General features: G+C 51.9%; 1 protein-coding gene across 4 annotated transcripts; it reads left to right on the top strand.

Moving 5' to 3' along the window:
* RCC1L (RCC1 like) lies at nt 1–27,296 on the top strand. Of its 4 annotated transcripts, none has more exons than XM_036112628.2 (11): nt 1–379; nt 5,568–5,697; nt 8,993–9,121; nt 10,193–10,259; nt 11,534–11,585; nt 12,354–12,438; nt 14,444–14,625; nt 18,254–18,363; nt 19,244–19,417; nt 21,272–21,357; nt 26,325–27,296. In XM_036112628.2, exons 1-11 carry the CDS (start codon nt 59–61, stop codon nt 26,546–26,548), a joined length of 1,560 nt encoding a protein of 519 aa, XP_035968521.2. In that variant the 5' UTR covers nt 1–58; the 3' UTR covers nt 26,549–27,296. The 4 variants fall into 4 exon arrangements, with proteins under 4 accessions (XP_035968521.2, XP_035968524.2, XP_035968526.1 ...); XM_036112631.2 differs by having other exon boundaries at nt 18,276–18,363; nt 26,325–26,537; XM_036112633.2 differs by having other exon boundaries at nt 75–201.
* Nucleotides 27,297–27,990: the final 694 nt, after the last annotated feature.

Genomic DNA, 27,990 nt, shown 5'->3' on the forward strand with positions numbered 1-27,990 from the left:
GGGTCAAGGGTCACCCAAGATGGCGGCGTCCAGGAGGCGCTGAGGCGTGGAGCGGAGGATGGCGCTGGCGGCGCTGGCGGCCGGGGCTCGGCTGGGGCGGCAGCTGAGCGGGCCGGGCCCAGGGCTGAGGCCGGGGCGAGGGCACCGGACGGCGGCCGGGCGCTCGCGGGGCTTGCGCGAGGCGGACGCACCCGTGTTCCAGTACGTGGGCGAGCGGGCTGCCCGTGCCGACCGCATCTTCGTGTGGGGCTTCAGCTTCTCCGGGGCGCTGGGCGTGCCCACCTTCGTGCTGCCCAGCGCTGGGCCCAAGCACCGCGCCGGCTCGCGCCCGCCCCGCAGGATCCAGCCCGTGCCCTACCGCCTGGAGCTGGACCAGAAGGTGCGGGCCGGGGCTCTGTCCCTCCGTCGCACCCTCCGGCCTCCGCCACTGCTCCCCGAGGCCCTCTGCGAGAAGTTGGGAGGCTGGGTGGTCCAATGCCGGGGAGGAGGACCCTCGAGCGGGCTGCAGGCCCGGGAGGGGAGGGCGTTAGGGCGCTGCTCACATTTAACGAGTGGCCGAAACGTGCCCCTGTCGGCCCAGACAGGCGTCATTCGCACGTCACCCCCGGAGTCGGGGTTGTCACCACAGTCACACTTTAATTTCGTTGTGGTTACAGAATATACTTTCTTTAATTTCAGCCCTTTTAAATGTATTGAGACTTTGTTTTATAGGCCAGCATATGGTCTTCTCTGGACAGTGTTCCATGTGTGCTTGAAAGGGATGTGTATTCTGCTGGGCGGAGTTGATGTCAGGTCAAGTTAGTAACTTCTTGGTGGACCTATTATTTGCTCCAACTGCTGTCCACCACCTCAGGCAGCTGCAGTGTTCATCGTTAGCTGCTGATTGTTTTCAACAAATATCCCTGGGGAAAAAGGCTGTTTGCCCTGCGTGGTATCTGGGTCAGGTCAAATAAATAGAGCCTTGTGCATGGGGTCTTCCCGGGAACCACCAGACAGATCAGATGAGAATGCTCTGGGAATGGAGCTTTGAAGTTCCTCCACACCCTTTCTGCCTCTTCCAGTGGCTGCTAGACTGCCGGTTTCGCTGTGGTTGTGAGCTGTTGCCTTTCAGAGCTGCTGCAGAGCTGAGCAGAGGTGGATGGGAACAGGTCAAGTTGAAATGCTGCAAAGCTTGCTGTTCTTACTGAGACTCAGCTGCTTTTCTCGAGTAAACATTCCCTAGATTGTTTTAAGTCTTTGGTTGATTTCCGGAGTTCTGAAAAAAATGATTCTGACGTTGGCCAGTGTTCTCTTTGCTCCACCATTTTCACTGATATCACTCAATCCATGTCCTTTTAATGTAATTACTGATATGGTTGGATCACATCTGCCATCTTGCTATTTATTTATTTAGGTCTTTGGTTTTTCTGTTCATCCTTTGCTGCCTTCTTTTGTGTTAAATAGGTATTTTGGGGTACCTTTTAAATTCCTTTGTTGGGTGTTTTGCTCTATATTTGAGGTTTTTCTTGGGATTACAATATGTATCTTAATTTAGCACAGTCTATGTTAGGTTATTAGTGACCTAATTCTGGAAACAAAAACAAAAACAAACTATAGCAACTTTGTTCCAACAAAGCTCCAGTTCCTCCTCTCTCCCTTGTGGGGTTATTGTGATATATATTTACATTTTAAGCCCAGTAATACAACTTTATAGTTATTATTTTATGCAGTTGTCTTTTGAATCATTTAAGAGACAAAAAGACAAAAGATATTCATGCAGTGTTTTCTAGTTACCTTTATAATTACTTTAGCTGGTGCTCTTCATTTCTTCTGATTTTTTTTTTTTTTTTTTGTTACCATTTCCTGTCATTTCCTTTCAGCCTGAAGGACTTCTTCAGTACTTGTCAAGGCAGGTTTGCTGAATTCTCTCTTTGTTTGGGAAGGTCTTTCTTTCTTTCTTTTTTTTTTTTTTTTAAAGATTTTATTTATTTATTTGACAGAGAGAGAGAATGAGCACAAGCGGGGGGAGTGGCAGGCAGAGGCAGAGGGAGAAGCAGGCTCCCCACAGAGAAGGGGGAGCCCGATGTGGGACTCGATCCCAGGACCCTGGGATCATGACCTGAGCCGAAGGCAGTCGCTTAACCAACTGAGCCACCCAGGCGCCCGGGAAGGTCTTTATTTAAGGATAGCTTTGCTGCTTACAGAATTATAAATTTTTTCTCTTTTTTAAGATTTTATTTATTTTGACAGAGAGACAGACACAGCGAGAGAAGGAACACAAGCAGGGGGAGTGGGAGAGGGAGAAGCAGGCACCTGGCTGAGCAGGGAGCCTGACGCGGGGCTCGATGCCAGGACCCTGGGATCATGACCTGAGCCGAAGGCAGACGCTTAACGATGGAGCCACCCAGGCGCCCCGCTGCTTACAGAATTAATTCTTGGTGGACAGTTTTTATCTTTTCAGCACTTTGAATATGTCATTCTGGTTTCTGGTCTCCCTTGTTTCTGATAAGAACTTAGCTATTAATCTTATTGTTGTTCTCTTGTCCTTGATGAGTCCATTTTCTTTTGATACTTTCAAGATTTTTCTCCCTCCGAGATAGACAAGATCTGGCGCCTTCAGGCTGGTATGGCGATAGACTTGTTAACAGTTTAACTGTGACTTGCTGAGTAACTTTGATCTGTAGATTTATGTTTTTCATAAAATTTGGTAAGTTTCCTGTCATTATTTTAAGCATTTTTTTCTGTCCTTTCTCTCTTGCCCTCCTGGGGTTCTCATTACATAGATGTTGATACACTTGATATTGTCTCATAGGTCATAGGTCTCTGAGTCACTGTTCTTTTTTTTTTTTATCCTGATCTTCAGAATGAATAATCTCAGTTGATATTTCTTCAGGTTAACTGCTTCTTTCTTCTGTCATCTCAAATTTGCTTCTGAGCCTGTTAGTGAATTCTTTATTTTGGTTACTGTATTTTACAACTCTAGAAATTCCATTTAGCTTTTTAATGTTTTTATTTCTGTATTCAAATTCCATAGTTGTGAAGACATTGTCATCATATTTTCCTTTAGGTCTCTATAAATTTTATATTTTAAAGATTTTATTAATTATTTATTTTGAGTAATCTCTACCCCCAACGTGGGGCTCGAACTCACAACCCTGAGATCAAGAGTTGCATGCTCTACGGACTGAGCCAGCCAGGCATTCCTTCTTTGAGTTTTTTAAACATGGCTTTATTTTTTATTTATTTTATTTTATTTATTTATTTTTAAAGATTTTATTTATTTGTCAGAGAGAGAGCACAAGCAGGGGGAGTGGCAGGCAGAGGAGGAAGCAGGCAGAGGGAGGAGCAGGCTCCCAGCTGAGCAGGGAGCCCAACTCGGGACTCGATCCCCGGACCCTGCGATCATGACCTGAGCTGAAGGCAGACACCTAACCGACTGAGCCATCCAGGCGCCTCCTAAACATGGTTTTAAAAATATTCTTTGGGGGCTCCTGGGTGGCTCAGTCGTTAAGCATCTGCCCTCGGCTCAGGTCATGATCCCGGGGTCCTGGGATCAAGCCCTGCATTGGGCTCCCCGCTCTGCAGGAAGCCTGCTTCTCCCTCTCCCGCTCCCCCTGCTTGTGTTCCTGCTCTCACTGTGTATCTCTCTGTCAAATAAATAAATAAAATCTTTAAAAAAAATATTCTTTGAACAATAGTTTATTGAAGTCTTTGATAAATCCAACATCTGGGTCCACTTAATGTCAGTTTCTGTTGGCTGCTTTTGTCCCTTCAGTGTAGGTCACACTTTCTTGTTTCTTTGCATGTCTTGTACTTTTTGGTTGAAAACTGGACTTTTTGGGGCGCCTGGGTGGCTCAGTCGTTAAGCGTCTGCCTCCGGCTCAGGTCATGATCCCAGGGTCCTGGGATCGAGCCCCGCATCGGGCTCCCTGCTCAGCGGGAAGCCTGCTTCTCCCTCTCCCACTCCCTCTGCTTGTGTTCCCTCTCTCACTGTGTCTCTGTCAAAATAAATAAATAAAATTAAAAAAAAAAAAAGTTATGAAAACTGAACTTTTTGGTGATATTTTATAGTTTTGGAATCATATTTTTCCCTTGAGGTTTTTTTGTTGGTTTTTTTCTTTTTTTTTTTTTTTTTTAGTAACTTTTGTGGACTTCACGTATAGAATCAGACTTCCATGCTGTGCATGGCCACTGATATCTTTGTTCAAGTTACTGATTTGTGTTGTTCCCCCCCCCCACCCCCTTTCCTTAGCTTGGCTTCTTGAGTGTTGCCCTCTGTCTGCATACCTTTATGGTCAGCCAATGATTTGGGTTTAAGCTTATAAGGTTTCTGCTTTCTGCCTTTGATTCTGCGTAAAGGTTGGGGACCACATTCAAAGATCACGCTGTTCTCAAGTCTCCTTCAGCTTTACTTGGTGCTGGGTCCTCAGGTCTCCCGTGTTCACTCACCCAGTTCCCCAATCAGCCGTGGATGTGTGCAGAGCCTTCTGTGGCAATTTTACTTCTAGGAGCTTTCCGTTACACTGCTGCCTGGTCTGCCTCTCCTCTTGCCCTGGTCAGGATTATAACCTCAGAATGGCCAAGTTGTGGATTTTCCTTGTTTGTTTCCTACTGAGTTCACTATGGGCATGAGTTTTCACCTTCTACCCCAAAGTAAGTGGCAACAAAGTTGATGGTTTTCATGGTCAACCCTGCCTTTTAAAACATATGTGCTTGGGACGCTTGGGTGGCCCAGTTGTTTAAGCGTCTGCCTTCGGCTCAGGTCATGATCTCAGAGTCCTGGGATCGAGTTCCGCACCGGGCTCCCTGCTCCTCGGGAAGCCTGTTTCTCCCTCTGTCTGCTGCTTCCCCTGCTTGTGCTCTCTCTCTCTCTGACAAATAAATAAACAAAATCTTAAAAAAAAAAAACCAAACAAACTCCAAAACCCCACAAAAAACATATGTGCTGACTGAGTTGGAGTTGATGGAGCACCCCAGACGGGAAGTCTGCAGATTCCTGCTGTTGTTGCCTGAAGTTCTTGTTTCTTCTTCTTCTTCCCTCTTTTTTTTTTTTAAGTTTCATTTATTTAAATAGTCTCTACACACAACGTGGGGCTCGAACTCACAACCCCGAGATTAAGAGTTGCAAGCTCTTCCGACTGAGCCAGCCAGGCGCCCCTCCCTGTTACCTGAAGTTCTAGCAGTCTTTTACAAATAAACTTTTCTCGGTTTATTTGCCTTTGATTTCTCCATCCCTGAAATGTTTTTTTTTTTTTTTTTTAGGTTTGTCCAGTTTTTTTTTTTTTTTAAGATTTTATTTATTTGAGGGGGAGAGAGAGAGAGAGACAGTGTGCGCGTGCACACACACAAGTGGGGAGAGGGGAAGAGAGAGAGAGGGAGAAGCAGACTCCCTGCTGAGCAGGGAGCCTGACGCAGGGCTCGATCCCAGGATCCTGGGATCATGACCTGAGCCAAAAGCAGATGCTTAACTGACTGAGCCACCCGGGTGCCCCAATCCTATGTGTTCTTTGGGCAAACAGCCTGTCATTTATTGCGGAGAAAACTGGATATCACAAATCAATTCATGCTTTATGGGAACTCTTTTTCAGATTTCATCTGTTGCCTGTGGCTATGGATTCACACTGCTATCCTCTCAAACTAAGGATGTGACGAAAGTTTGGGGTATGGGGCTCAACAAAGATTCCCAGCTTGGATTTCAGAGGAGCCGCAAAGATAAAAGTGAGTGTGCTGCGGCTGGCTTCTCTGTGCTGTGGTTGGTAGGAAGGAGTTCCCTTTTGTTTTCAAGAATATGGTGACATAAACCAGACTAGCAGAACAGAAGAGATGGGAGTCTTACACGGATGTTATTTGGGACCATCTGGAATAGATTGTTTGTCAGCCTCTTTGGTAATAACACTAAACCTTTAGGCAAAAGAGCCTTTGCTGATAAGTAAAAATGTTGCTCTTATTGTGCCTGACTTAAAAACTTTTTTTAAAGATGTTATTTATTTATTTGTTTGAGAGAGAGGGAGAGTGTGTGTGTGTGTGTGTGCGCAGAGGGACAGGGAGAGAGAAAACCCCAAAGCAGACTCCGCACTGAGCATGGAGCTTGATGTGGGGCACGATCCCAGGACTCTGAGATCATGACCCAAACTGAAATCGAGAGTTGGATGCTTAACTGTCCAAGCCACCCAGGCACCTCGCCTGATTTATAAATTAAACTTTATCATAGATAGATGCGCAAAAGAAAAAATGTAGTGTATATGGGGTTTGGTACTATCTGTAGTTTCAGGCGTCCATTGGGGATCTTGGAATGTATCCCACATGGATCGGGGGGATGGCTGTACTGGACATACCTTTACTGTCTGGATAAACCTTTTCATTTTTTTCTTGTTTCCTTATTCATATGCAAGTACATTTTTGCACAGTTTTGATCAGTGTGTATTTTCTGCCGACCTCGCCCTATAGAGGAGGACCGTTCTTTGGTCAAGGGTATACGAGTAGCTGTGCTCCCCGGCGAGAACCTCCAAACAAGCTCTCAAAATTCTTTTATAAGTCAGTACTGAAGTCTCTTTTAGCTGTAAGATGCCACATTGCATTTGTTATCCCTTTCATTGGGAGGACGTTTAGGCATACACAGAAATGGACAGAGTCGTGTAAGGCATGCCAGGGTCAGTTACCAACTCAGCCAGTTTGGTTTTGTTCATTTCCTGTACCTTCCCCTCCATAATTTTAAGCAACTCCCAGCATTATTAATTTCATTAGTAAATATTTCAGTACGTATCTAAAAAAAAAAAATAAGGACCTTGGGGCGCCTGGGTGGCTCAGTTGGTTAAGCGTCTGCCTTTGGCTCAGGTCATGGCCCCAGGGTCCTGGGATCGAGTCTGCATCAGGCTCTCTGCTCCGCGGGGAGCCTGCTTCTCCCTCTCCCTCTGCCTGCCGCTCTGCCTACTTGTGCTCTTTCTCTCTCAAATAAATAAATAAAATTAAAAAAAAAAATAAGGACCTTAAAAAAAAAGTAAATGCAACATCATTTTCACACCTAAAAATAATGAACAATATAATCCCTTTATGTTACCCAATATCCAGTCAGTGGTCAAATTGTCAGTTATCTCATAAATGTCATTAGATTTTTATTTTATTTTATTTTTATTTATTTTTTATTTTATTTTATTTAAGATTTTTTATTTTTTTGAGACAGAGAGAATGAGAGACAGAGAGCATGAGGGGGAGGAGGGTCAGAGGGAAAAGCAGACTCCCTGCCGAGCAGGGAGCCCGACGCGGGACTCGATCCCAGTATCCTGGGATCATGACCTGAGCCGAAGGCAGTTGCATAACCAACTGAGCCACCCAGGTGCCCTAGATTTTTATTTTATTTTTTAAAAATTCGTTTGAATCAGTATCCAGATAAGGTCCAGACGTTGCAATCAGTTGATAAAATTTTTATTTTTATTTTACTTATTTATTATTATTTTTTAAGATTTTATTTGACAGAGAGAGACACAGTGAGAGAGGGAACACAAGCAGGGGGAATGGGAAAGGGAGAAGCAGGCCTCCTGCGGAGCAGGGAGCCCGATGCGGGGCTCGATCCCAGGACCCCGGGATCGTGACCTGAGCCAAAGGCAGACGCCCAGTGACTGAGCCACCCAGGCACCCCTTTATTTTTTATTTTTTTTAAAGTAGGTTCCTCACCCAACGTGGGGCTTGAACTCAGGACCCTGAGATCAGGAGTCCCATGCTCTACCGACTGGGCCAGCCAGGCACCCCAGTTGCTAAGACTTTTAAAAGTCTTTTAAGTCTATTTAATCTTTTTTTTCTTGAAGCTTATTTACTGAAAAAATTATATTGGCAACCAACTCAGCCAACTGTATTTGTGAAACAAAGAAATAAAGGCTTACTTTTTTTTTTTTTTTAAAAAGGAAAAAAAAGACGAGGGACGCCTGACTGGTTCAGTTGGTGAAGTGTGCAACTCTTGATTTCGGGGTTGTGGGTTCGAGCCCTACAGTGGGTGTAGAGATTACTTAAAGATAAAATCTTTAAAAAACTAAAAAAAAAAAAAATCACACTGTTTATCCTATAGAATTCTCCAGTCTGGAGTTTGCTGTGGTTCTGTTTAAACTCCTGATAGCTGTATTTACAGCCAGGTTCCCCTTAAATGATACATATTTACTGCTTCCCAGGCCCTTAGGGGTCTATGCAGATAGTAATAGGAGATGTGTACGCTAACAACATTGTCTGTAGAGTGACTTCTAAGAAACTTTCCCCTTATTTAAAAATGAAAATTTTCAGGGGCGCTTGGGTGCCTCAGTTGGTAGAGTGTGCAACTCTAGGATCTCAGGGTCATGAGTTTGAGCCCCACGTTGGGTGTAGAGCTTACTGTAATTAACTAACAAATTAATTAAGAAAAGTTTAATTTTAGAGATTTTATTTTATTTTCAAAGTAATCTCTATATTCAACATGGGGCTCGAGCTCACGAGCCTGAGATCAAGAGTCTCATGCTCTACCGACCGAGCCAGCCAGGCGCCCCTAAAATTTTCTTTTTTGACTAGAGAGCTTATTTGCGTACTTCAGAATCCTACAGGTACAGTAGAGTATATGGTGAAAAGGCTGCTTTCTGCCTCTGTCCTCCCAGCCGCACAGTTTTTCTCCCTGAAGACAACCTGTGTTAACAGTTTCCAGTTTCTCCTTCTGGAGAGATGTAATACATATGCAAGCAGATGCTTCTACATATTCTTTTCCCCACTTTTTAATACAAGCGGTATCGTTACCGGTTAGTGGGTCTTACAGGAGGAAAATGCCTTCATTCTCCTTAGATGCAAATAGTGTTAACTGACATGGGAAGGCTCATTGGAGCCAGTGGGGTGCAGCGGGTCCGGACCTGGGGCCTGGGGCTCTCGTCTTAGCTCTGCCACTAGCTTATGTGCCTTGATGAGTCACTCTGATCTGTGACTGTGGGGCGGTGTGGGGGTCAGACAGCATGATGCTGTGACTCTCCGTCCGTGTGACACGCCGTGAACCTGCGCGTTCTTTCAGCCAGGGGATACGAGTATGTTCTGGAGCCCTCGCCCGTCCCACTGCCTCTGGACAGACCTCAGGAGACCCAGGTGCTGCAGGTCTCCTGCGGCAGAGCCCACTCTCTCATCCTGACAGACCGTGAAGGAGGTGAGTTGGCCTGTTCCAGGTTCATGGAGGGTGGGGGGGACCCCTTGGCCTTGGCTTGAAACTGGCTCGTTTGGTGGAACCACATGTAGTTAGTGAGGCTCCTGGCATTTCCCGAGCAAATCGGGAGGATGGCTCAAGATCACCACATTGGGCAGATCCTGCCAGCTCTTTTATGTTCTCTGCTCTCTGCGATTCTTCGAAAACCTCAGGTATTTATAAATGTGACAGTGCGCACCAGGTCGCCTTAGCAAGGCCTCCCACCTGCTTGCTTTGCCGTGAAGTCACAGCCGGGCTGAGCGTGTAGACGGTGTTTTGTGTTGTACCGAAAGGAGCCTGTTTGCTAGCACTTTTTCAGCTGTTGGGCTTTCAGAGTCCACATAACACGGACTCTCCCGAAGAGTGATTGTTTCCAGGGAAAGGCCCTCTTGACTAAATGTTTCCAATTTCATTTTCTGGCTAAGTGTGCTTTGTGGGAAAAGGCAAAGGTGGTGTTCAGGAACTCTTTCAAGAGCAGCTTTGGCAGGGCGCCTGGGTGGCTCAGTCGGTTAAACTTCTGCCTTCGGCTCAGGTCATGATCCCAGGGTCCTGGGATTGAGCCCCACATCGGGCTCCCTGCTCGGCGGGAAGCTGCTTCTCCCTCTCCCTCTGCCCCTGCTTGTGTTCCCTCTCTCGCTGTGTCTCTCTCTGTCAAATAAATAAATAAAATCTTTAAAAAAAAAAAAAAAGAGAGGCATGGAAGGCAACTTGCCCTCTGGTGACAGGTCCAGGGAGTGGGGGTGCTGGGGCCTTCCCCAGGGGGTGCTTGCCTCGGAACGTGGCATTTGTGAGAGGTGGAACGAGGACCTGCAGGGGAAGGCAGAGGGGACCGTCAAGGTGGCCCAGGCTGTTGCTGCAGGGCCAGGCCCCAGCACGCCTGTGGGCATGTCTGCAAAGGCTGGGGGTGTCAGGGAAACCGGGTGCTTAGGGTGAGTGGTTGGACTAAGACCACTTCTGAGACCCCCTTGCAAGGCCTCACATTCTGGGATCCCATGAACCTGCAGAGCTGATTTCACTGGTGGTGTTACTCTTCAGTCTTCAGCATGGGAAACAATTCTTATGGGCAGTGCGGAAGAAACGTGGTCGAAAATGAAATTTACAGGTGAGTTCCCCAAAGGACTTCCCCAAATCGTGTTAAGCATTTAACATTTCTCGTGTGGTTACTAAGTGATAGACCCACAGAGCAGGAAATGGCACTCTTCCCCCTGCTTGAGAGGGGTGGTGAGAAGTCACTGGAAAGCTGTGGAGGGTATTGTTCCATTGCGGGTTGAGCTCCATATGGTAGCTTGGTGGAAGGGAGGGAGGTCGGGTGTTGATTGTGGTGCGTAGAACTTTTTTTGAATTAGTTTTTTATTTTTACCAATTTGATTAACTTTAAAAATTCTTCTCTGTTCCATTCTTATTTATTTCAGTCTTTTTTTTTCCCCAAGATTTTATTTTATTTTTATTTTTATTTATTTTTATTTTTTTTTAAAGATTTTATTTATTTATTTGACAGAGAGAGAGACAGCGAGAGCAGGAACACAAGCAGGGGGAGTGGGAGAGGGAGAAGCAGGCTGCCCGCTGAGCAGGGAGCCCGATGTGGGACTCGATCCCAGGACCCTGGGATCATGACCTGAGCCGAAGGCAGACGCTTAACGACTGAGCCACCCAGGCGCCCCCCAAGATTTTATTTTTAAGTAATCTCTACACCCAACGTGGGGCTCAAACTCACAGCCCCGAAATCAAGAGTCGCACGCTCTACCCATTGAGCCAGACCCTTATTTATTTTGGTCTTTAAAAAAATTCCCCTCTCCTTCCTCACATTATGCTGTTGGGTCTAAATACAAGTCTCACCTCTGACAGCATATTAAAATCACCAAAGGTGGGGGACACCTGGATGGCTCGGTCTGTTAAGCATCTGCCTTTGGCTCAGGTCATGATCCCAGGGTCCTGGGATCAAGCCCCATATCGGGCTCCCTGCTCAGTGGGAATCTGCTTCTCCCTCTGCCGCTCTCCCTGCTTGTGCACTCTCTCTCTCTCTGACAAATAAATAAATAAAATCTTAAAAAAAAAAATCACCCGAGGCGGTGGGGGGGCACCTGGTTGGCTCAGTCCGTAGAGCATGCGACTCTTGATCTTGGGGTTGTGAGTTTGAGTCCCACATTGGGCATGGAGCCTATTTAAAAAAAAAAAAAATCACCAAAGGGTTGTTGTTTTGTTTTGCTCTCATGCCTAGGCCTACCTCTGCCCTATATTTGACTTTGGGAGTTTCCCTAACAGTTACTGTGTGCATGTGGGGTCCGTCAGTTAGGGGTGATGGGCGGGGGCAGAACCACACAGTGCTTTTACCTTGACCATATCTCTTGCTTCTCCCTAAATTGCTCCTGGCTTCAGCGAAAGTCACAAAGTCAACAGAATGCAGGACTTTGATGGGCAGGTGGTCCAGGTAAGAGGCACATGCTGAGAGCCACTCATCTAGTCCTTGGGGGTGCCTTTGCAGGGGTGAAAGGTGGGGGGTGGGTGGGATGATGGCAAATTGGTTAGGGCAATTATCTCAATAAATTATTTTAGTAAAAATTTTTGCCTGCCTCCTGTAGGTCAGGAGGGTATTGGTTTCCACTAGGTTATGGGGGTACAGAGTTTAATAAGGTTTGGGGGGCTAACACTCTAAGGGGGGGCACAGGTTAAGCTAGCTGTGTGTGTCCCAGGCTGTCCATATCTTGCTCGGTGCAGAGCCTGGCACATGGTCAGTACTTACAATAAATACTTAAATACATAAGTGGATGCTTACAGGAAGGGCCCTGAGAGCACAGAAGGAAAATTGTTAAGTCTCCCAGGGGTGGAGTGGGAGGGGGAGAAGGCATCGTGGGAGATGGCAGAGGTGTGTATCAGATAGACCAGGGCTGGGTGGTAGGAAAGGTGTTATGGTAGAAGGAGGGGACAGCCTAAGGGCTTCGAAGGGAAGATGGGGAGCTAGTGACAAAGATCGGAGGCCAGTAGGGAGGCTGAGGAGGGGAACGGGGAGGAGTGAGGCTTATGGAGGAGGGGACTGAGCAAGAATAAGATGTGGAGGCTGTGCGGGGCAGCCTGTTGGGCCCAGCTGGCTCGCCGCTCGGGAGTGGTAGGGAATGTGGGGAGCTTTGGGTCCATCGATCGACCAGGACACTGGGCTTCCAAGGATTTCTCTTCAGCCTCACCGCTGTTTGTCTGACAGGTGGTTTGTGGCCAGGACCATAGCCTGTTCCTGACGGACAAAGGAGAAGTCTACTCTTGTGGCTGGGGCGCTGACGGGCAAACAGGTAGTGGGCCCTTCCCCCCGGGGATGGTGCACTAGGGAGCTGTGAGCTGTAGGGTGAAAAGTGAAAGCCCCACTTGCTGGAGATAACCACGGTTAACAGTTTCCCGGTGCCATTCCAGAAACGAGCTATCACAGGTGACACTTCCTGTGGCCTCCCTGCCCTTCCTTGCTGGGCCTGGCGTCCAGCCGTGCAGGCCCCCTGCAGTCACTTCCTGGAGCCGGCCTCCTCTTGTAGCCAGAGGGCCTTGACACAAGCCGACCTTGCCTGGAATGCCTGTCTTCACTCTCCTTTTCATCCGTTAGGCCTCATCTTGGGTGTCCATCTCTTCCGGGAAGTCTTTCTGGGCCATCCTTCCTAAAATGATTGTCCTCCTCCCTTGCAGATTCTCAGTATCCTGTTCCTTTCTTTTGTAATCCTTCCCAATTTGAGTTATTAAGAAAAACAAAACAAGACAAAAACAACAAACCAAACTTTTTTTTTAAGATTTTATTTATTTATTTGTTAGAGAGAGAGAGAGCGCACAAGCGGGGGCAGGGGCAGGCAGAGGGAGAAGCAGGCTCCCTGCTGAGCGGGGAGCCCGATGCGGGACTCAGTCCCAGGACCCTGGGATCATGACCTGAGCCCAAGGCAGACGCTTAACCGACTGAGCCACCCAGGCGTCCCTGAGAGTGACCATCTTCTTATAAGTTCACAGGCCTGGCTTATTTTCTGTCTTCCGAAACATGCACTCTGTTCTTTGCCCATTTGCTGACTTATTTATCTTTTTCCTATTGATTTTTAGGCATTTTTTATCCTGTCCCTGTATTTTTTGTGATTCTAGTGTCACACGTGTTTTTTCCCAGAGTGGGGCTTGCCTTTTTGTCCATCCGCTTCAGTTTTGAATTTTTTTTTTTTTTTTAAAGATTTTATTTATTTATTTGAGAGAGAGAGAATGAGAGACAGAGAGCATGAGAGGGAGGAGGGTCAGAGGGAGAAGCAGACTCCCTGCCGAGCAGGGAGCCTGATGCGGGACTCGATCCCGGGACTCCAGGATCATGACCTGAGCCGAAGGCAGTCGCTTAACCAACTGAGCCACCCAGGCGTCCCAGTTTTGAATTTTAACTGTGTTTTTTTCATTGCTTATCGCTTCCTTTTCAGATTTACCTGGCCATTTTCGATAGTCTCTTATTCCTGCTTTTGTTTCTTTAAACATTGCCCCCAGTTCTTTTTTTTATTTTGTTGGTTTGGTTTACTCTGACTCACAGGGGCGTCCTTCCTTGTGTGTTGAGTAACTTTTGACCGTGGGCTCCTATTTCGTTGAATTGAACTTGCGGAAACCGGAAGGGCCTAAATGGAGATGCTTTCCTCCAGAGGGGGTTCAGGTTGGCTTTTGCCTGTTGCTAAGGGGTGCTTCGAGTCTGATGTTGCCCTGGGTCCCATTGCGGAAGCCTGGTTTAAAGCAGGGAGTCGGGGGTGTGCGATCTGCCCTGGTCTGCTGCCCGGGGCTCCCCTTCTGTCACATGAGGATGGTGACATGTGTCCCAATAGCCTCTGGCCTGCCCTGCCTTTTCCCCTGTTCACTGTCTACCACGCCAGTGGGCTAGTTTCGGCTTACTGTTATTTTGTGGGGTGTTGTGGGGGGTGGGATGGGCTCTGAGTGATTTCCTTTATTCTCTGGTAAGCCCAACGACAGTGCTTTGGAGATCACTTGTTGCAGCATTCCATGTGTGTATTCTCATAGGGTCCCCGGGCCTCACTGTGTCATGCTGTTCTGTCTCGTCAACGTTTCTAACTTGAATCAGCCTTAGAAAGCCTCCAGGGTTTTAAAAATAAACGCTCACTCTTCTGTTCGTTCCTCCTCTGAGAGAGCGTGGAGAAGGAAGCCGTAGCGCGCGCAGAGGACCAGATCAGCCTTGCCGAGCTGCTCCTTGTAAAGCGTTTGACACTGTACTCGGCACGTAGGAAGCCTGGGGAAGTGTCTGTTCCAGAGTCAGTAGCTGGGAGTGACGCTTGGCCGTCCTGGCAGGTCTGGGTCACTACCGTATCACCAGCGTGCCCACCAAGCTGGCTGGGGACCTGGCCGGAGTGCACATCGTGCAGGTGGCCACCCACGGCGATTGCTGCCTGGCCGTGTCTGCTGAGGGCGGCCTCTTCGGTTGGGGGAACTCGGAGTACCTGCAGCTGGCCGCCGTCACCGACTCCACACAGGTACGGGTCGCTCACAGCGCCGCCTGGGAGGTTTGGAATTACAGAGGGTTACGGGCGTTTATGAGGTTCTTCAGGGGCGCCTGGGCGGCTCGGTTGGTTGGGTGTCCGACTCCTGATTGCAGCTCATGTCCTGGTCTCAGGGTCGTGGGCCCCGTGCTCTGTCGGGAGTCTGCTGGGGATTCTTTCCCTCGCCCCCTGCCCCTTTCCTGCTTGTGTGCGTGTGCCCGCGCTCGCTCTCTTTCTCAAATAAATAAATCTTTAAAGAAAACAAAAGCCTCTTCAGCGAAGTGTGACATGGGATGTGCAGCTTAGGCCCGACCACCTGTAAGACCGCCTCTTCCTGGCCAGCTTGTCAGAGTCTGGAACGAAAGCTGGGGGTCAAAGCCATGGTTATCCAGCCTCCGACGCGGTAGTCCTCAGAGCAGGCTGTTGGGTACGCCTGTGCGCCCCGTCCCAGTCTGAGGGGTAGGAGCTCCCATGGTGTCCCCGTGCGCTTCCTGTTGCCGTGTGTGTACCTGCCACCCAGAGCGTGCAGGTCACAAGTGTGCACGTGCCCCCCCCCGCCCCCCGGCAGCAGGACACGCACAGGACTTCAGGCACCGCTGCCTGTGGCCTGTCCCCACCGCCCCCGCCTTCTCACTGACGGGAGCCAGCCTCCGTACGGTACAGCAGGGTTTTAAACATGAAGGGGAATCACAGGTAAAAACAAAAAGTAGAGCTCACTGCGTGGTGAATCTCCATGTGTCTCTCACCTGCGTTCAACAGTTCTCAACTAAGGGCCTATTTAAAAGAACAGACAAAACCAAACCCCCCCCGCCCCACTCAGAAACCCGAGACACAATTCACCATTTTCAAGTGTAGAACTTAGTGGTTTTTAGTGTAGTCTTGAGTTGTGCAGCCATCTAATTCCAGAACATTTTCTTTACCCTCCTCCCCCCGCAAAAAACAACCCCATACCCCTAATGGCCAGTTTTTGTTGCTATCTGCTTCTCTGCCCTGGATTTTTTTTTTAGAGAGAGAGAGAGAGCATGTGCAAGGGGGTGGGCAGAGAGAGGGAGAGAGAGAGAATCTCAAGCAGGCTCCTCGCGGAGTGTGGAGCCTGACGCGGGGCTCGATCCCAAGACCCTGAGATCACGATCTGAGCTGAAACCAAGAGTCGGACCTTAACCGACTGAGCCACCCAGGTGCCCCTGCCCTGGATTATTTTGCAGTAAATCCCAGACATCATATTTTATCCATAAAAGTTTCTATATGTCTCTCTAAAAGATAAGGACTATTTAAAAAATATACTTTATTCCTTAATACTATTAAACTTCTGACATATACAGAGGGTTTTAAATATGTATTTTTTTAAAGATTTATTTATTTATTTTAGAGAGAGAGAACACGAGGAGGGAGAGGGAGAGAGGGAATCTCAAGCAGATTCCTTGCTATGCACGGAGCCTGACACGGGAGTGCGACCCCAAGACCCTGAGATCACGACCTGAGCTGAAACTGAGAGTCGGTCGCTTAACTGACTGAGCCACCCAGGTGCCCCTGCCCTGGATTATTTTGCAGTAAATCCCAGACGTCATATTTTTTTTTTTTAAAGATTTTATTTATTTATTTGACAGACAGAGATAAAGAGGGAACACAAGCAGGGGGAGTGGGAGAGGGAGAAGCAGGCTTCCCACCAAGCAGGGAGCCTGATGTGGGGCTCGAGCCCATGACCCTGGGGTCATGACCTCAGCCAACGGCAGATGCTTAACGACTGAACCACTCAGGCACCCCCAGATGTCATATTTTATCCATAAAAGTTTACATATGTCTCTCTAAAAGATAAGGACTAATTTAAAAATACACTTTATTCCTTAATACTATCAAACTTCTGACAACATACAGAAGGTTTTAAATATGTATTTTTTAAAGATTTATTCATTTGAGAGGGCAAGAGAGTGGGTGGGGGGCAGAGAGGGAAAGAGAGAGAGAGAGAGAGAATCTCAAGCAGACTCCCCGCTGTGCACGGAGCCTGACATGGGGCTCGATCCCAAGACCCTGAGATCACGACCTGAGCTGAAACCGAGAGTCAGTCGCTTAACTGACCGTATCACCCAGGCGCCCCTTAAATATGTATTAATAAAGAGATCAGCCCAGAGGGAAACTAAAGGTCAGCGAACAGGATGAGGAGAAGCATTCCCTGTGGTCCGGCCCAGTGGCTAGAAGCCGTGGCAGATATGGTTCTGAGCTTCCCAGTTAAGCCAAAGCAGAGAAGAAAACACGCCCATTTAAATGATTCATTGTTTCTATAAGATAAACAAATAACGTGTTCAGGAAAGTTGTTGCTCTTCCTGCTCCCAAGTCCTGAGAACCTGTCCCCCACAGCCTTCCTGTGGCGGACAGATCCGGGGTCATGGCACTGTTACCCCTGCATAACAGATGACCCCAGCACTTCGTGATTGCCCCCAACACACATTTATTGTCTCACAGTTTCTGTGGGTCAGGAATCCAGGGGTCTTTCCAGATTTATTCCCCAGTAGAGGCACCAAGACCAAATCCCGCTGGAAAGCTGAGTTGGCCACACTTCATTCTGCAAACCCCTGACCCTCGTGTCTCTCGTTCTCGGCAGCAGATCTGGCCCGATTCATAGAGAAAACATATGCTATCAGATACGAGTGCCCTCAGTTTCCCACTCTGAGTCCTCTACCCTCCAGGCCTCCCCTGTGACGCGATTCTCCTCCCTACGTCCCGGGTCCCGTCTCCTCCCGCCTTCTCAGGAGCCCTCCTCCATCTGCTGGGCCTTCTTCCCCGCAGCTCCAACCTCCCCTTCTCCACTGGTCCCTCCCCGTCTGTCCTTCCACCCGACCCATGCGGCCTCCACCTGCAGACGCCCCGTGTGGACTTCCCGCTCTCCACCCAGACTGCTCTTCAGGGGTCCACACGTCTGTATCCCCAGACATTTCCACTCGGCTGTCTCTGGGCACAGTGACCTGCGCATCACCCACACCCCGGTCCTCCACTGTGTCCCAGGTCCCCTCACGTGGCCTCTGGAAATCCTCCTCTTCTTAGTACCCCTGCTGGCTCCCCATTGGGCTCGGGAGAAAGACCAATTCTTTACCGGGGCCCACGACCTCCTGCCGACCTGGGCTCTATATCTCCCCTCAGGCTTCCACTTCAGCCTCTCTGACCTTGTTCAGGCCCCCTGAAGGAGGCCCGCTCACCCCTTGCCCCATGCACGGGCCAGCTCCACTCCTGCACATGCCCTCTCTCCCCTTGCCTGGTCACCCCTGCTCATCCTTGAGGTCCCAGGATAAAATGAAGCCTTCCAGGTCCTTCCCTGATGCTCCTCCCCGCAAACTAGATCAGGTTCCCCAACATTCACTCTCTGAGACCCTGGACTCTACTTCATTGCATTCAGTGCAAATTAATTTGGGGTTAATTTTGGCTGGCCTCTTACCTTTTCCACTGGACTCCGCTCTGAGAGAGGGACCAAGTCACTTCCTCCCTGTTGAATCCCAGCACCTGGTTAGATCTTTAGTGTATCTTGGACGTTCAGGAAATACTTATAGATTGAATCAACGAACTGGGCCTTCCCTACTTTGCACATGAGACAGAGCATTTCCGAGTTCTCACTGGTTTGTCTCCCTAACAGTGTGGCTCTGGTTTGGATTCAGGTGAACGTGCCCCGGTGCTTGCCCTTCTCAGGAGTGGGGAAGGTGAAGCAGGCCGCGTGTGGTGGTACAAGCTGTGCCGTGTTAAATGGTGAGACCCTCCTGCGGGCGCTTCGTCGGGGAGCTCTAGGTGGGTTGGGTGGGGGACGGCTCAGGGGCCACCGGAGTCTTGGCTGCGGCCCTCAGCCCGAGGGAGGGAAGGGAGCGTGGCTGTGGGAAGGCCTGGTTAGACTGGGCTCAGTTTCATAGACGGTGAGGGTGACGTTCTTGACAGAAGGATAGTAGCCAGGATTCAGATGTAGACAAATAGACGGTGACGGGACTGAGTCCTTCTAACCTCTGTAATAATAGCAGACCTCTGGGATCTGCTCCTGCTTCTCCCTTCGCCTGGGCCGGAGACTCAGCCCTGCCTTCCCCAGGGAGGCTGTGCCAGAAGAGAAGAGAGAAGGGCAGAGAGGAGAAGGGCCGTTGGCTGTGGATACCGAGGCCCATGGCCCTGGGATTAAATGTCTGGCACCGCTGAGGAGCATTAAACCTATGACCAAAATACTCATTCCTGAGACTTTTAGGAATCTGGCCAGAGGTTGGTTGTGTACTTGGCTTGCTCTCACAATCGGTGTGAAACGCAGAACATCTGTTTGGGAAAAATCGTCCTTCTGAGCCTCCCCTGTGCTCGCCCGGCTGCTGGGTGACAGATGACCCGGGCCCGTCCCAGTTACGCTCCGGATGTGGGAAGTTTGTGTCCTGAGATGGGTTAGCTGGCTAGACGTCCGCCACAGGCGAGAATTGGAAAGAGGAGAGAAGAAACATGATTTTAGATCTCTGTCCGTGTGTTCTTGCCAAGCAAGGAGGGGGAAAAAAAAAACCCATCCGCGTGGATATAGTGGATCTTGGTGGTGCGGTCTGAATTTCCAGTGAGGGCGGGCTGTGCTTGGTTCGCCTGACTGACCACTGTGTTTGCTCTAACGCAGGAGAAGGACAGGTTTTCGTTTGGGGCTACGGAATTCTTGGGAAAGGACCGAACCTTGTGGAAAGTGCGCTTCCCGAGGTGATCCCGCCCACTCTCTTCGGCCTGACGGAGTTCAACCCGGAAGTCCACGTTTCCCTCATCCGATGTGGCCTCAGCCACTTTGCTGCCCTGACCAGTAAGTGGCCAAGCCCGAGCGACCCTGGGGGCTGGCAGAGCTTAGCTGTGTCAGGTGCAGCCGCAGCCTCGCGCTGCACTCTCCCTTCTCTGTGTGGACCCTTCCAGAGAGCGGCTAAGCCACGAGTTGCTTGGCCTTGAGGTCCTGTGATGTGCATCTTCTCTTCATCCTGGAGTCCTGTGTTTTTGGTTCATTTGGTTCATTTGGCTTGTGGTCAGGCTAACGGTAAAGCGAGTTTCCTCAAGAGGGCGCCAGTCGGTGGTAGGAGAGGGGTACCGGCAGACGCCCGCAGAGGGTCTGGCGAATCCACGGTGGGTAACCAGGAGGTGATGTGTGGGACGGCAGGAGGCGGGTCTGGAAGCCCATCCTGTGGTTTCTGGGAGGCCAGTCTGCCCGAGTCCTCCAGAGGGATCAGAGGCCACGATGGAGGTTTTTGCAAAGCGTTGCCAGATTACAAAGCCATCAAATGTCCCGTGACTCGCGGGCGTCTGGCTGGCGTGTCCACGTGTCTTACTCCACCTCGGTGAGCGTTGCTGGTTCGGTTTGCCGCTCTGTCGCTGACTTAACAGTCAGGTTGAACTAAATTCATTTCACGTTGTGATTCTCAAGTAAATTCGTGGTTTCCTTGCGATTAGAAAATCTTCTCATTTCATGGGAAGTAACTGTTTTGTTTTGAAACAGCTGGGCTGGGATGATGAGTTTGGGTCGTTCTGAGTCACAGGAGTTTTTTGAAGCTGTTTTGCTTGAGCCAATGAGAATCCGTATGGCCGAATTCTGGAGGCAACAAAGATCTATTTTCCAGGATATTTCCGGGCTTAAACTCTGCGCAGAGTCACATTCTTGGAAATCCATACGAAGTGTTCGACTGCGGTGGACTGTTTTCTGTTTGCTGTCATGCCTTGTGGCCTCTGTGGGTCCCGTTGATTTTCCCCAGGACCCGGTGGCCACCCTCCACGTGCTGGTTACTGCCCCTCAGTAGGGGGAGTGCCAGAGCTGGGGTTTCTGCCCCGTCTGTGGGCCCAGCATTTGCATTCTGCCAGCTGGGGGTTGGCATCGGTCGGTTTACCCTGAGGTCTGCTCACGTTTTTTTGGGGGGGCAGACTGAATTGTTCTGTTGAACAGATAAAATCTGAGGGGGGGACCGAGGAGGATGGTGAGATCAGAGGGCTCTGACTGCTCATAACAAAGGGGCTGTGGGTGGTGCCCTGCCAGGGCTGGGGGCCCGTCCTGCAGGTTGGCATTCCCAGGGCCCCCCTCTGCCTTCAGTCTGCTGGGCTGTCCTCCTCCCTCGTGGCACTTTTTACAATTTGTAAACATCCATTTTTACAGTGAGGTTTGCTCACGTGTCTGGGTCTTGCTCTGTGACTCGCCACAGCCCCATGAGGACAGGGACCGTGCGTGTTCAGTCGCTGCCCTGTCCCAGCTCCTGGCACACGGACGAAGACCTGGCCCACAGAGGCGCTGGTCACTGTATCTCTTGACCCAATGGTCCCGGGATACGGAAACCAGACAAGGAATGACAGATCGTCCTGCTTCTCACCTGGTCAGGGCGTGACCTGGGCTCGAGGGGGGCTCAGCTGTCAGGCTTTGAGGAGGGGGTGTGCAGAAGGGGCGAGCAGAGCGGGCTGTGTGTGGAACCACCTGGCCCCAGAGCACCGCGCCTGCGCCAGTCCCCCACGTGATGGACGCAGCGCACATCCATTCAAAGGAAAGCATTAAGGCCTGGTAGAAATTGAAATTGAACAGAGGGCCCTGTTGGTCCCTGGTTCTAGAAAGCCTGTTCTCATGACCCTCCTCCTGGAGACCTGCTCTTGGTCTAGCCCCAGCCAAACTACCATTTTCCTTTCTTTGCAGACAAAGGAGAGCTGTTTGTGTGGGGCAAGAACATCCGAGGGTGCCTGGGCATCGGTCGCCTGGAAGACCAGTATTTCCCGTGGAGGGTAAGGCTGTGCAGGGCGGGCTTGAGGGCGCACCCGCGGCGTGGGGCTCCACCAGCGTGCAGCTGGGCCAGCGCCAGGGCCCTGGGAACAGCTCCCCCTCTCCGGTCCTGGCTGCCCCCTCCTGCCCCGCGGCTTCAGGGGAGGCCCCGTCATGGTGAGGAGCCCGAGCGGGCGCCCAGCTCATGGCTCACTGCCCTTAGCTCTGTCCCGGGGCCTGCTGAGCGAGCAGCCTGCCGGAGCGGGGAGCAGCCTGGCTGAGGGTTCCAGTCCCTCGGCGCCCTGGAAGAAGCCTCGTTAGAGGCTGTCCGTGGGCACGTGGAGTGGGGAAACAGAGGCACGCCAGCGCCCCAGAGAGGAGCAGGCCGTATGCAGGCCGGGCGCCGTGAGGCCCTGAGAGGGAGGGATTGGAAATGACGAAGTTGGTGCGCCAGGAGCTGTTTACAGAGGCCTGTGTGGAGGAATGTTTTACAGCGAAGTGAAAAGAGAGCAGGATGTTTAATATTCAGAGTGCCTTACCACAGCCACCAAAGTGAAAAAATAAAAGCTTTCCCTAGGGAGAGGATGCAATTATACAAAAAGAGGCTCATTTAAAAATTAAAGGGGAAAAAGGTTCTTTCCTAAATTGTAGTTTACCTTAGTATTGTTTATAAGTTCTCCTAAAACAAAACAAAACAAAAAGCTCTTCATATTTTTGCAAACAGAACATATGTACATGGTACAAGAGGTATTATGAAAAGTAAGTCTCCCATCTCTTGTCCCGGAGGCAGCCCCTGGTACTGGGTTCTTAGGTTTCCTTCCAGACGTAGTCTCTGCGTCGAGAGGCATGTGCACACACGTGCTTAAGTATCTTCTTTGAAGGTTGGATTTTAACAGCGTGTTTTGAAATCGTGTAAAGCATTTTTTAAAAACCTCATGTGAAAATGCAAAAGCAGTGTATAACATAAATAAAATCAGGATTTGTCTGTCAAAAACCCGCTGTAAGACGTTTCAAGGCCTCCGTATTTGGGGCGTTGTTTCCCTTGGCCGTGGGCTGTCCTGGTTCCTAGTGACCTCGGTAGGCCCTGACCCCTTTATAAAAACTGGAGGTGCCGTTTCTAAGAAAACAGGTCAGAATGGGGCTTTCTGTTTGCTGGAAAGAAATGGTTGTGCACCGGGGTTGGGCGCAGGCTGGTTGGTGCTCGCTCGCTAGTCCCCAGCCCGGGATCCCCCTTGCAGGCGAGGAATGGGCGGCCGCTTGGTGGACAATGGGGGGCAGGGCAGGTGATGCGAGCGTCGATGGTGTGGAGGCCCCGCTCGCTGTCGTGGTAGTTCCTCACTTCTCGCCGAGGAGAAGCTTGGCGAGCGGCAGAGCGGCTGGGTTTTGGATGCACGACTGCTGTGCTGGGTGTGGGGGGCTCCCCACCTGCTTCCCTTTCCCCCACATTACAGTGAAGATCACCCATGCAATAAGATTTGGAATCTGATCGCACTGTCCTGTCCAAATGGCCGGGGGTTGGTGCCCGCTGTGGGGCCGGAACCACCCGGGTGCCGAGGCCACTTGCTGTTCAGACCAGAGCCCCCCTCCGCGGACTCCTTACTCGCCAAGTGGCCCTCTGGGAATGTCGCTCCCTGTACCCCTGCTGTCAGGGAGGGGACACCCCAGGCCGTGTCCCCGACAGCTGCTCCCCTTGGCACACTAGCTGAGCCCTCCGTGCTTGTGGGGTTGGGAGGACCAGCCGAGGAGAGCACCTTCCCGCGTGGTGCTGAGGACCTGGCCCTTGCCGTGCTCTGGGGGCCCGGAGCTGTCAGCCTGGGCTCTGGGGGATGGTGGTGGCCCGAACCGGGTTTGGGATCAGCGGGGTTGGATTCCTTAAAGATCAGATTCGCCTCATATTGGGTAGTGGGATCTTAGTCCATTCTATTCTTTTGCACTCTTTTTTTTTTTAATGACAGGTGATTTTTATTCTTTAAAAATTTGTATTTTTGTATTAATCTTTGGCGGGAGAACTGTTATATCACTTTAAAAGTATTCCAAGAAGGGAAAAAAAGAGTAAAGCCCTCTTTGTAGCTCCTACAATGGCACTAACTAGTTATTCCCAGAGCCCCAGAGCCCGGGCTGCTTTGAAGGGTGAAGGCCCAGCGAGTGACACCTGTGGCCCCCCCCACCCCCCGCCCCGACTCAAACCTCTCCTTCCAGAAGCTTTCCTGGAGGTTATCCTGCCGCACACTGACACAGCTCGGAGGGTCAGTGAGCTCTTCAAGGCCACTCATCCCGTAAGAGGCAGGGCCCAGAGTCAGACTCCGGTGTGTCTGACTTGACACTTCACCGTGGTGCCCTCCCCTGCGAGGGCCTGGAGCTGGAGAATCAGGTCCCCAGTGGTGGGGAGGAGGCGGGGACATGCCCCCCAGGTCTATACAGGGGCCCCCTCCGACCTACCTGGCGCCACTGCCGGATCAGGCCCCCGGGGCAAGCGTTTGAATGGCCTTCCCCCATCACCCACCCCTGTCTGAGGGGCAGCAGTGCTGTCCCGTGTGCCGGGCGCCTTGCTTTCCTTCCATCCTCAGGACAGCCTGAGGATGAAGCGCACCCCCCCCTGCCCCCCGGCCTGCAGCTGTGGTCGCTGACCTCAGGCATCGGCGTGGCTGCCCTGTCTCAACGGCCACGTGGCAGGTGGGGCTGTGACGTGAACTTGGGGCTCTGCGTGCAGACTCTGCAGCCCCTCGCTGCATGCCCTCGGGTCGGACCGGCTTGGGTTGGGGCGCACGGGCTGGCAGGCCCTCTGGCTGCCCGGCCCTTTCCCACACGGCCCCGGGCCCCAGGCGGGGTGTCTCGGGGAGCAGACGTGTCGGGGCCGTGAAGGAACTTGCAGATGCAGCCAAGTCAGGGAGCAGCCAGTTCAGGGCTCCTTCTCAGCCCCCCACCTTTCTCCTGGGGGCGCTTAAGACCTTGTCGTGAAGAGGGACGTTCCTGATGCCGCTCAAACTTGTAAGAGTGTGTAAAGAGTCCTTCAGGCTGGTCGTGGTGCGGTTTTTGGAACTGTTTCCCTTTGCAAGAATGTAGCGAGCGTAAATTGGTTTAGAAGAGACACTTCATTTCACCCGGACGAGGACACGTCGCACCCATGGCCGAGCGCAGTGTCGTCTTGGACTCTGTTCAGAGACCAAGAGCCCGCGCGCTGGGGGGAGCGGGGACCGCGGGGGCCGAGCGGGCTCCGAGGCCAGGCTCGGCCGCGACCATCCTCCCGGCCCGCCAACCAGGGCCAGGTGGTTACTCTGCTGGGGGCTCTCATGGCCAGAGCACTCGGGGACGAGGACAGGGGTGCTTAAGTGCCGCAGCGTGGGGCCTGGGGAGCGCCGCGGGCAGCAGTCTCCCCAGGAAGGTCAAGATCGCGCGCTCTAATGGCCCGGGGAGGTTGCTAGGAGTTCACCTGGGCCTGTCACCACAGAGCGGTGCGTTTCCTGCTGCTTCCGTGGCCAGCCTGGAACGCTTCCTGCACCTCCAGGCCTTGGCGAGGAACCGGGGGCCACTGCTGTGCGTTTGTTCAGCGATTTCTGTGATAGGCGTCGCTAAGCACGTTGGTTTAGGGACGGAGGGGCAGGCAGCACGGCTCGCTCGCCAGCATCCATTTGCCCGGTGGCCCGGAGCCCTTAACGGACTTGTCTCGCCGCGCTGCAGGCCCCGGGCTCTGGGGTCACCGCCGCCGCCCGTGGTGTTCAGGCCAGGCCGTCTGGATGAGGCCCCCCCCCCCCCCCCGCTCACTACGTCCACAGGCTGTGACAGATGCCCGTTCCAGCTCTCCCGCTGCCTGGCAGAGCAGGGCCACCAGGGGAGGGTGGCCGAGTTGGGATCTGCACGGACTGAACAGCAGTGTCAGCATCCTGCACGGGTCCGAGCGCTCGGCCCGGCAGGATTAGTGACTTACGAGCTGCCCCCTGAGAAACACGGTTCTCGCCTGTGCTGCTGGTGCTTGCGTCAGGACCTCGGGAGGGACAGCGGAAACCAGTTAGAAGGGGTTTCCAGTTCAGAGGGAAGGTGGGAATAAAGGGGCAGATGCTGACGGGGCGGGGTTAAAAGGTACCTAATACCGGGGCGCCTGCCCGGCTCAGTGGGCGGAGCGCGTGACTCTTGATCTCGGGGCTGTGAGTTCGAGCCCCACGGCGGGTGTAGAGATTACTTAAAAATAAAATCAGAAGAGAAAAAGGGCTTTAATATCTTCTAATTGATGTAGCCATGAGAGGGTCTTACCTATTAAAAATAACAATAGTACTAGTCTAACCAGAGGAAGACAAGCACCCCTCCTCTGGAGAACCGGCCGGGCTCTGGGGACGTGGAAGTCCTGGTGTCGTGGGCACACCCGGGGCCGGCTGGGGCGGCCGTCTCCAGGGCCAGCCTGTTCGGCAGCGAGAGTCATTTTAAAGGCCGGCCGGAGCCTCTACATAGGCCTTAGGGCTGCTCCCATGGGTGGGCGCTGTTGGCAGGACCGCCCACAGGGCCTGTGGCCCCCTCTGCGACACAGAGACCTCCCTCCTCGAGGGTGCACATCGTTCGGGCAACAGCCGGCCCGGAGCTGAGGCTGATGGCGCACGCGGCTGAAGGGGCCGGCCGGGGGCCTCCTTCCCAGAGCAGGGGTTTCTTGCGCTCCAGGCAGCCCTGGGGGTGACCCCGAGGAAAGGTCACTGAGCCCCTGCCTCGGGAGCAGGTGTTGACCTCTGGCGGGGTCGTGCACAGCGGGGAGTAGCCTCTGGGGGAGCTGCGGGCTCCAGCAGCCTCTCCCGACGGGTGGGTAGGAAGAGTCAGGTCTGCCATTGGCTGGGTGGGACGCTGGGGTGACTGCGTGCTCATCGGAACTGCCCTGCCGGCTGGGTGGAAGCATCCCCATCTCTGGGGGAGGTTAAGTGACCCACCAAGAGGCAGAGCCAGGCTCAGGCCCAGGTTGGGCCTCCTCCAAACCATGTCCCCTCACGCTGTGCTGGGTCTTGTTTTGCAGGTGACCATGCCTGGGGAGCCCGTGGATGTGGCGTGTGGTGTGGATCACATGGTGACTCTGGCCAAGTCTTTCGTCTGAAGCCCCTCCCTGACCCGCTTGAGCCCGGAACCTGGCCTCAGAACCACTGGGACTGCTTGGCAGAGGCCCCCGGCGGGGCTCTTGCTGGGGGTCAGAGAGGATCCGGGCCCTTGGTGACACGTGATGCTCTCTGTCAGTGCCCTTAGCAAGAACGGACGGGAAGTCCCGGGACTCAGGGTGAGGGTGAGACCGGCTGCATTCACCACGGGATGGCTGTCCTCGTCAGGCCAAGCACCAGTGAGAGGGATCCCTGTTACTGACCCGAGCAGCTGGTCCGGGGGAAGCTTAGCTCTCCGGCATGCCATTTTGTTCTTAAAGGTGGCCCGACGGACTCTAGTGGCCGGGTGGGCTTCTGTGAGCCTCCGACCACAGCAGAGCTCATGGTGGGCGTGTGGGCATCACGGCGAGCCCCAGCCTGACTGAGGGAGCCAGCCTGAGAAGCCCCTGCAGGAGTTAGAGCGAGGCCAGGTTCTTGTGCACCGAACACCCCCCGCAAAAGCTTGGCTGGAGGGCCAGCCTCGGAGAAGAGATTGAGAAATTGTGGAAAACAATTTGAGGTAGTAACATAAACTTGGCCTTCCGTTTAAAAACGTCTTTGAAAAATCTCTTTTAGAATAAAGTCTATTTTCTGCCTTTTTATTTTTGAGCACTGAAGAGGTCTTTTTTTTTTTTTTTTAATCTTACTTGATCATTTAGAGATTGGCTTGCAGAAACAAGGCTTTTGATAAAGAGGCAGCTAGAAGCCTGTGACAGATACGCAGAAGACAGTCCTGCTTGAAAACGGTTTGTCTTCACAGTCTCTCTCCTCCCACGGTTCAGTCGGGAGAAAATAACGAAGTCTAAAAATAAACTGGTAATCATGTCACCCACCGGGATCTCACTCCCTGGCTGCACCCCCTGTCTCTGCTTCATTCACTCAACAGATACTCTGTGCCCCCCCCCCGTGACAGCTACCGTGGATCACACTGGGTCACTCGGGGACGACACCCCCGTCAGCAGGTCCCACGAAGCTTACGTTCTAGGAGGCAAAACACAACCGACAAGCAAAACGGAGAGTATGGGAGATGGCTCGGTGGGCCGCGGAGACAAAGCCGGGGAAGGGGGCTGGCCACGTGGGGGCTTTGCAGTTGGAAGTGGAACGGTCTGGGCGCCTGGCTGGCTCAGTCGGTGGAGCTCGGGGTTGTGGGTTCGAGTCCCACATTGGGTGTAGAGAGGACTTAAAAATAAAATCTTTAGGGGGCGCCTGGGTGGCTCAGTTGGTTAAGCGTCTGACTCTTGATCTCAGCTCAGGGCATGACCTCAGGGTTGTGGGATCGAGCCCCGAGTCGGGCTCCGTGCTGGGTGGCATGGAGCCTGCTTGGGATTCTCTCCCTCTCCCTCTGCCCCCCCCCCCCCACATGCTTTCTTTCTAAATAAAAATCTTAAAATAAAAAAGTGAAACGGTCACCGAGTAGTCCTTGCTGTGAGCTGAGGCCACAGGAACCAGCCAGGTCGAAGTTGAAAATGATTTGTCATTTTCCTTCCCAAAACTCCTGGCTGGGCCGTGTTCCCTGTCACCCCAGCGGTGAAGAACAGAAATCCGTCCTCC

This window comes from Halichoerus grypus, chromosome 6 (genome assembly GCF_964656455.1).
Source record: "Halichoerus grypus chromosome 6, mHalGry1.hap1.1, whole genome shotgun sequence".
Lineage (NCBI taxonomy): Eukaryota > Metazoa > Chordata > Mammalia > Carnivora > Phocidae > Halichoerus > Halichoerus grypus.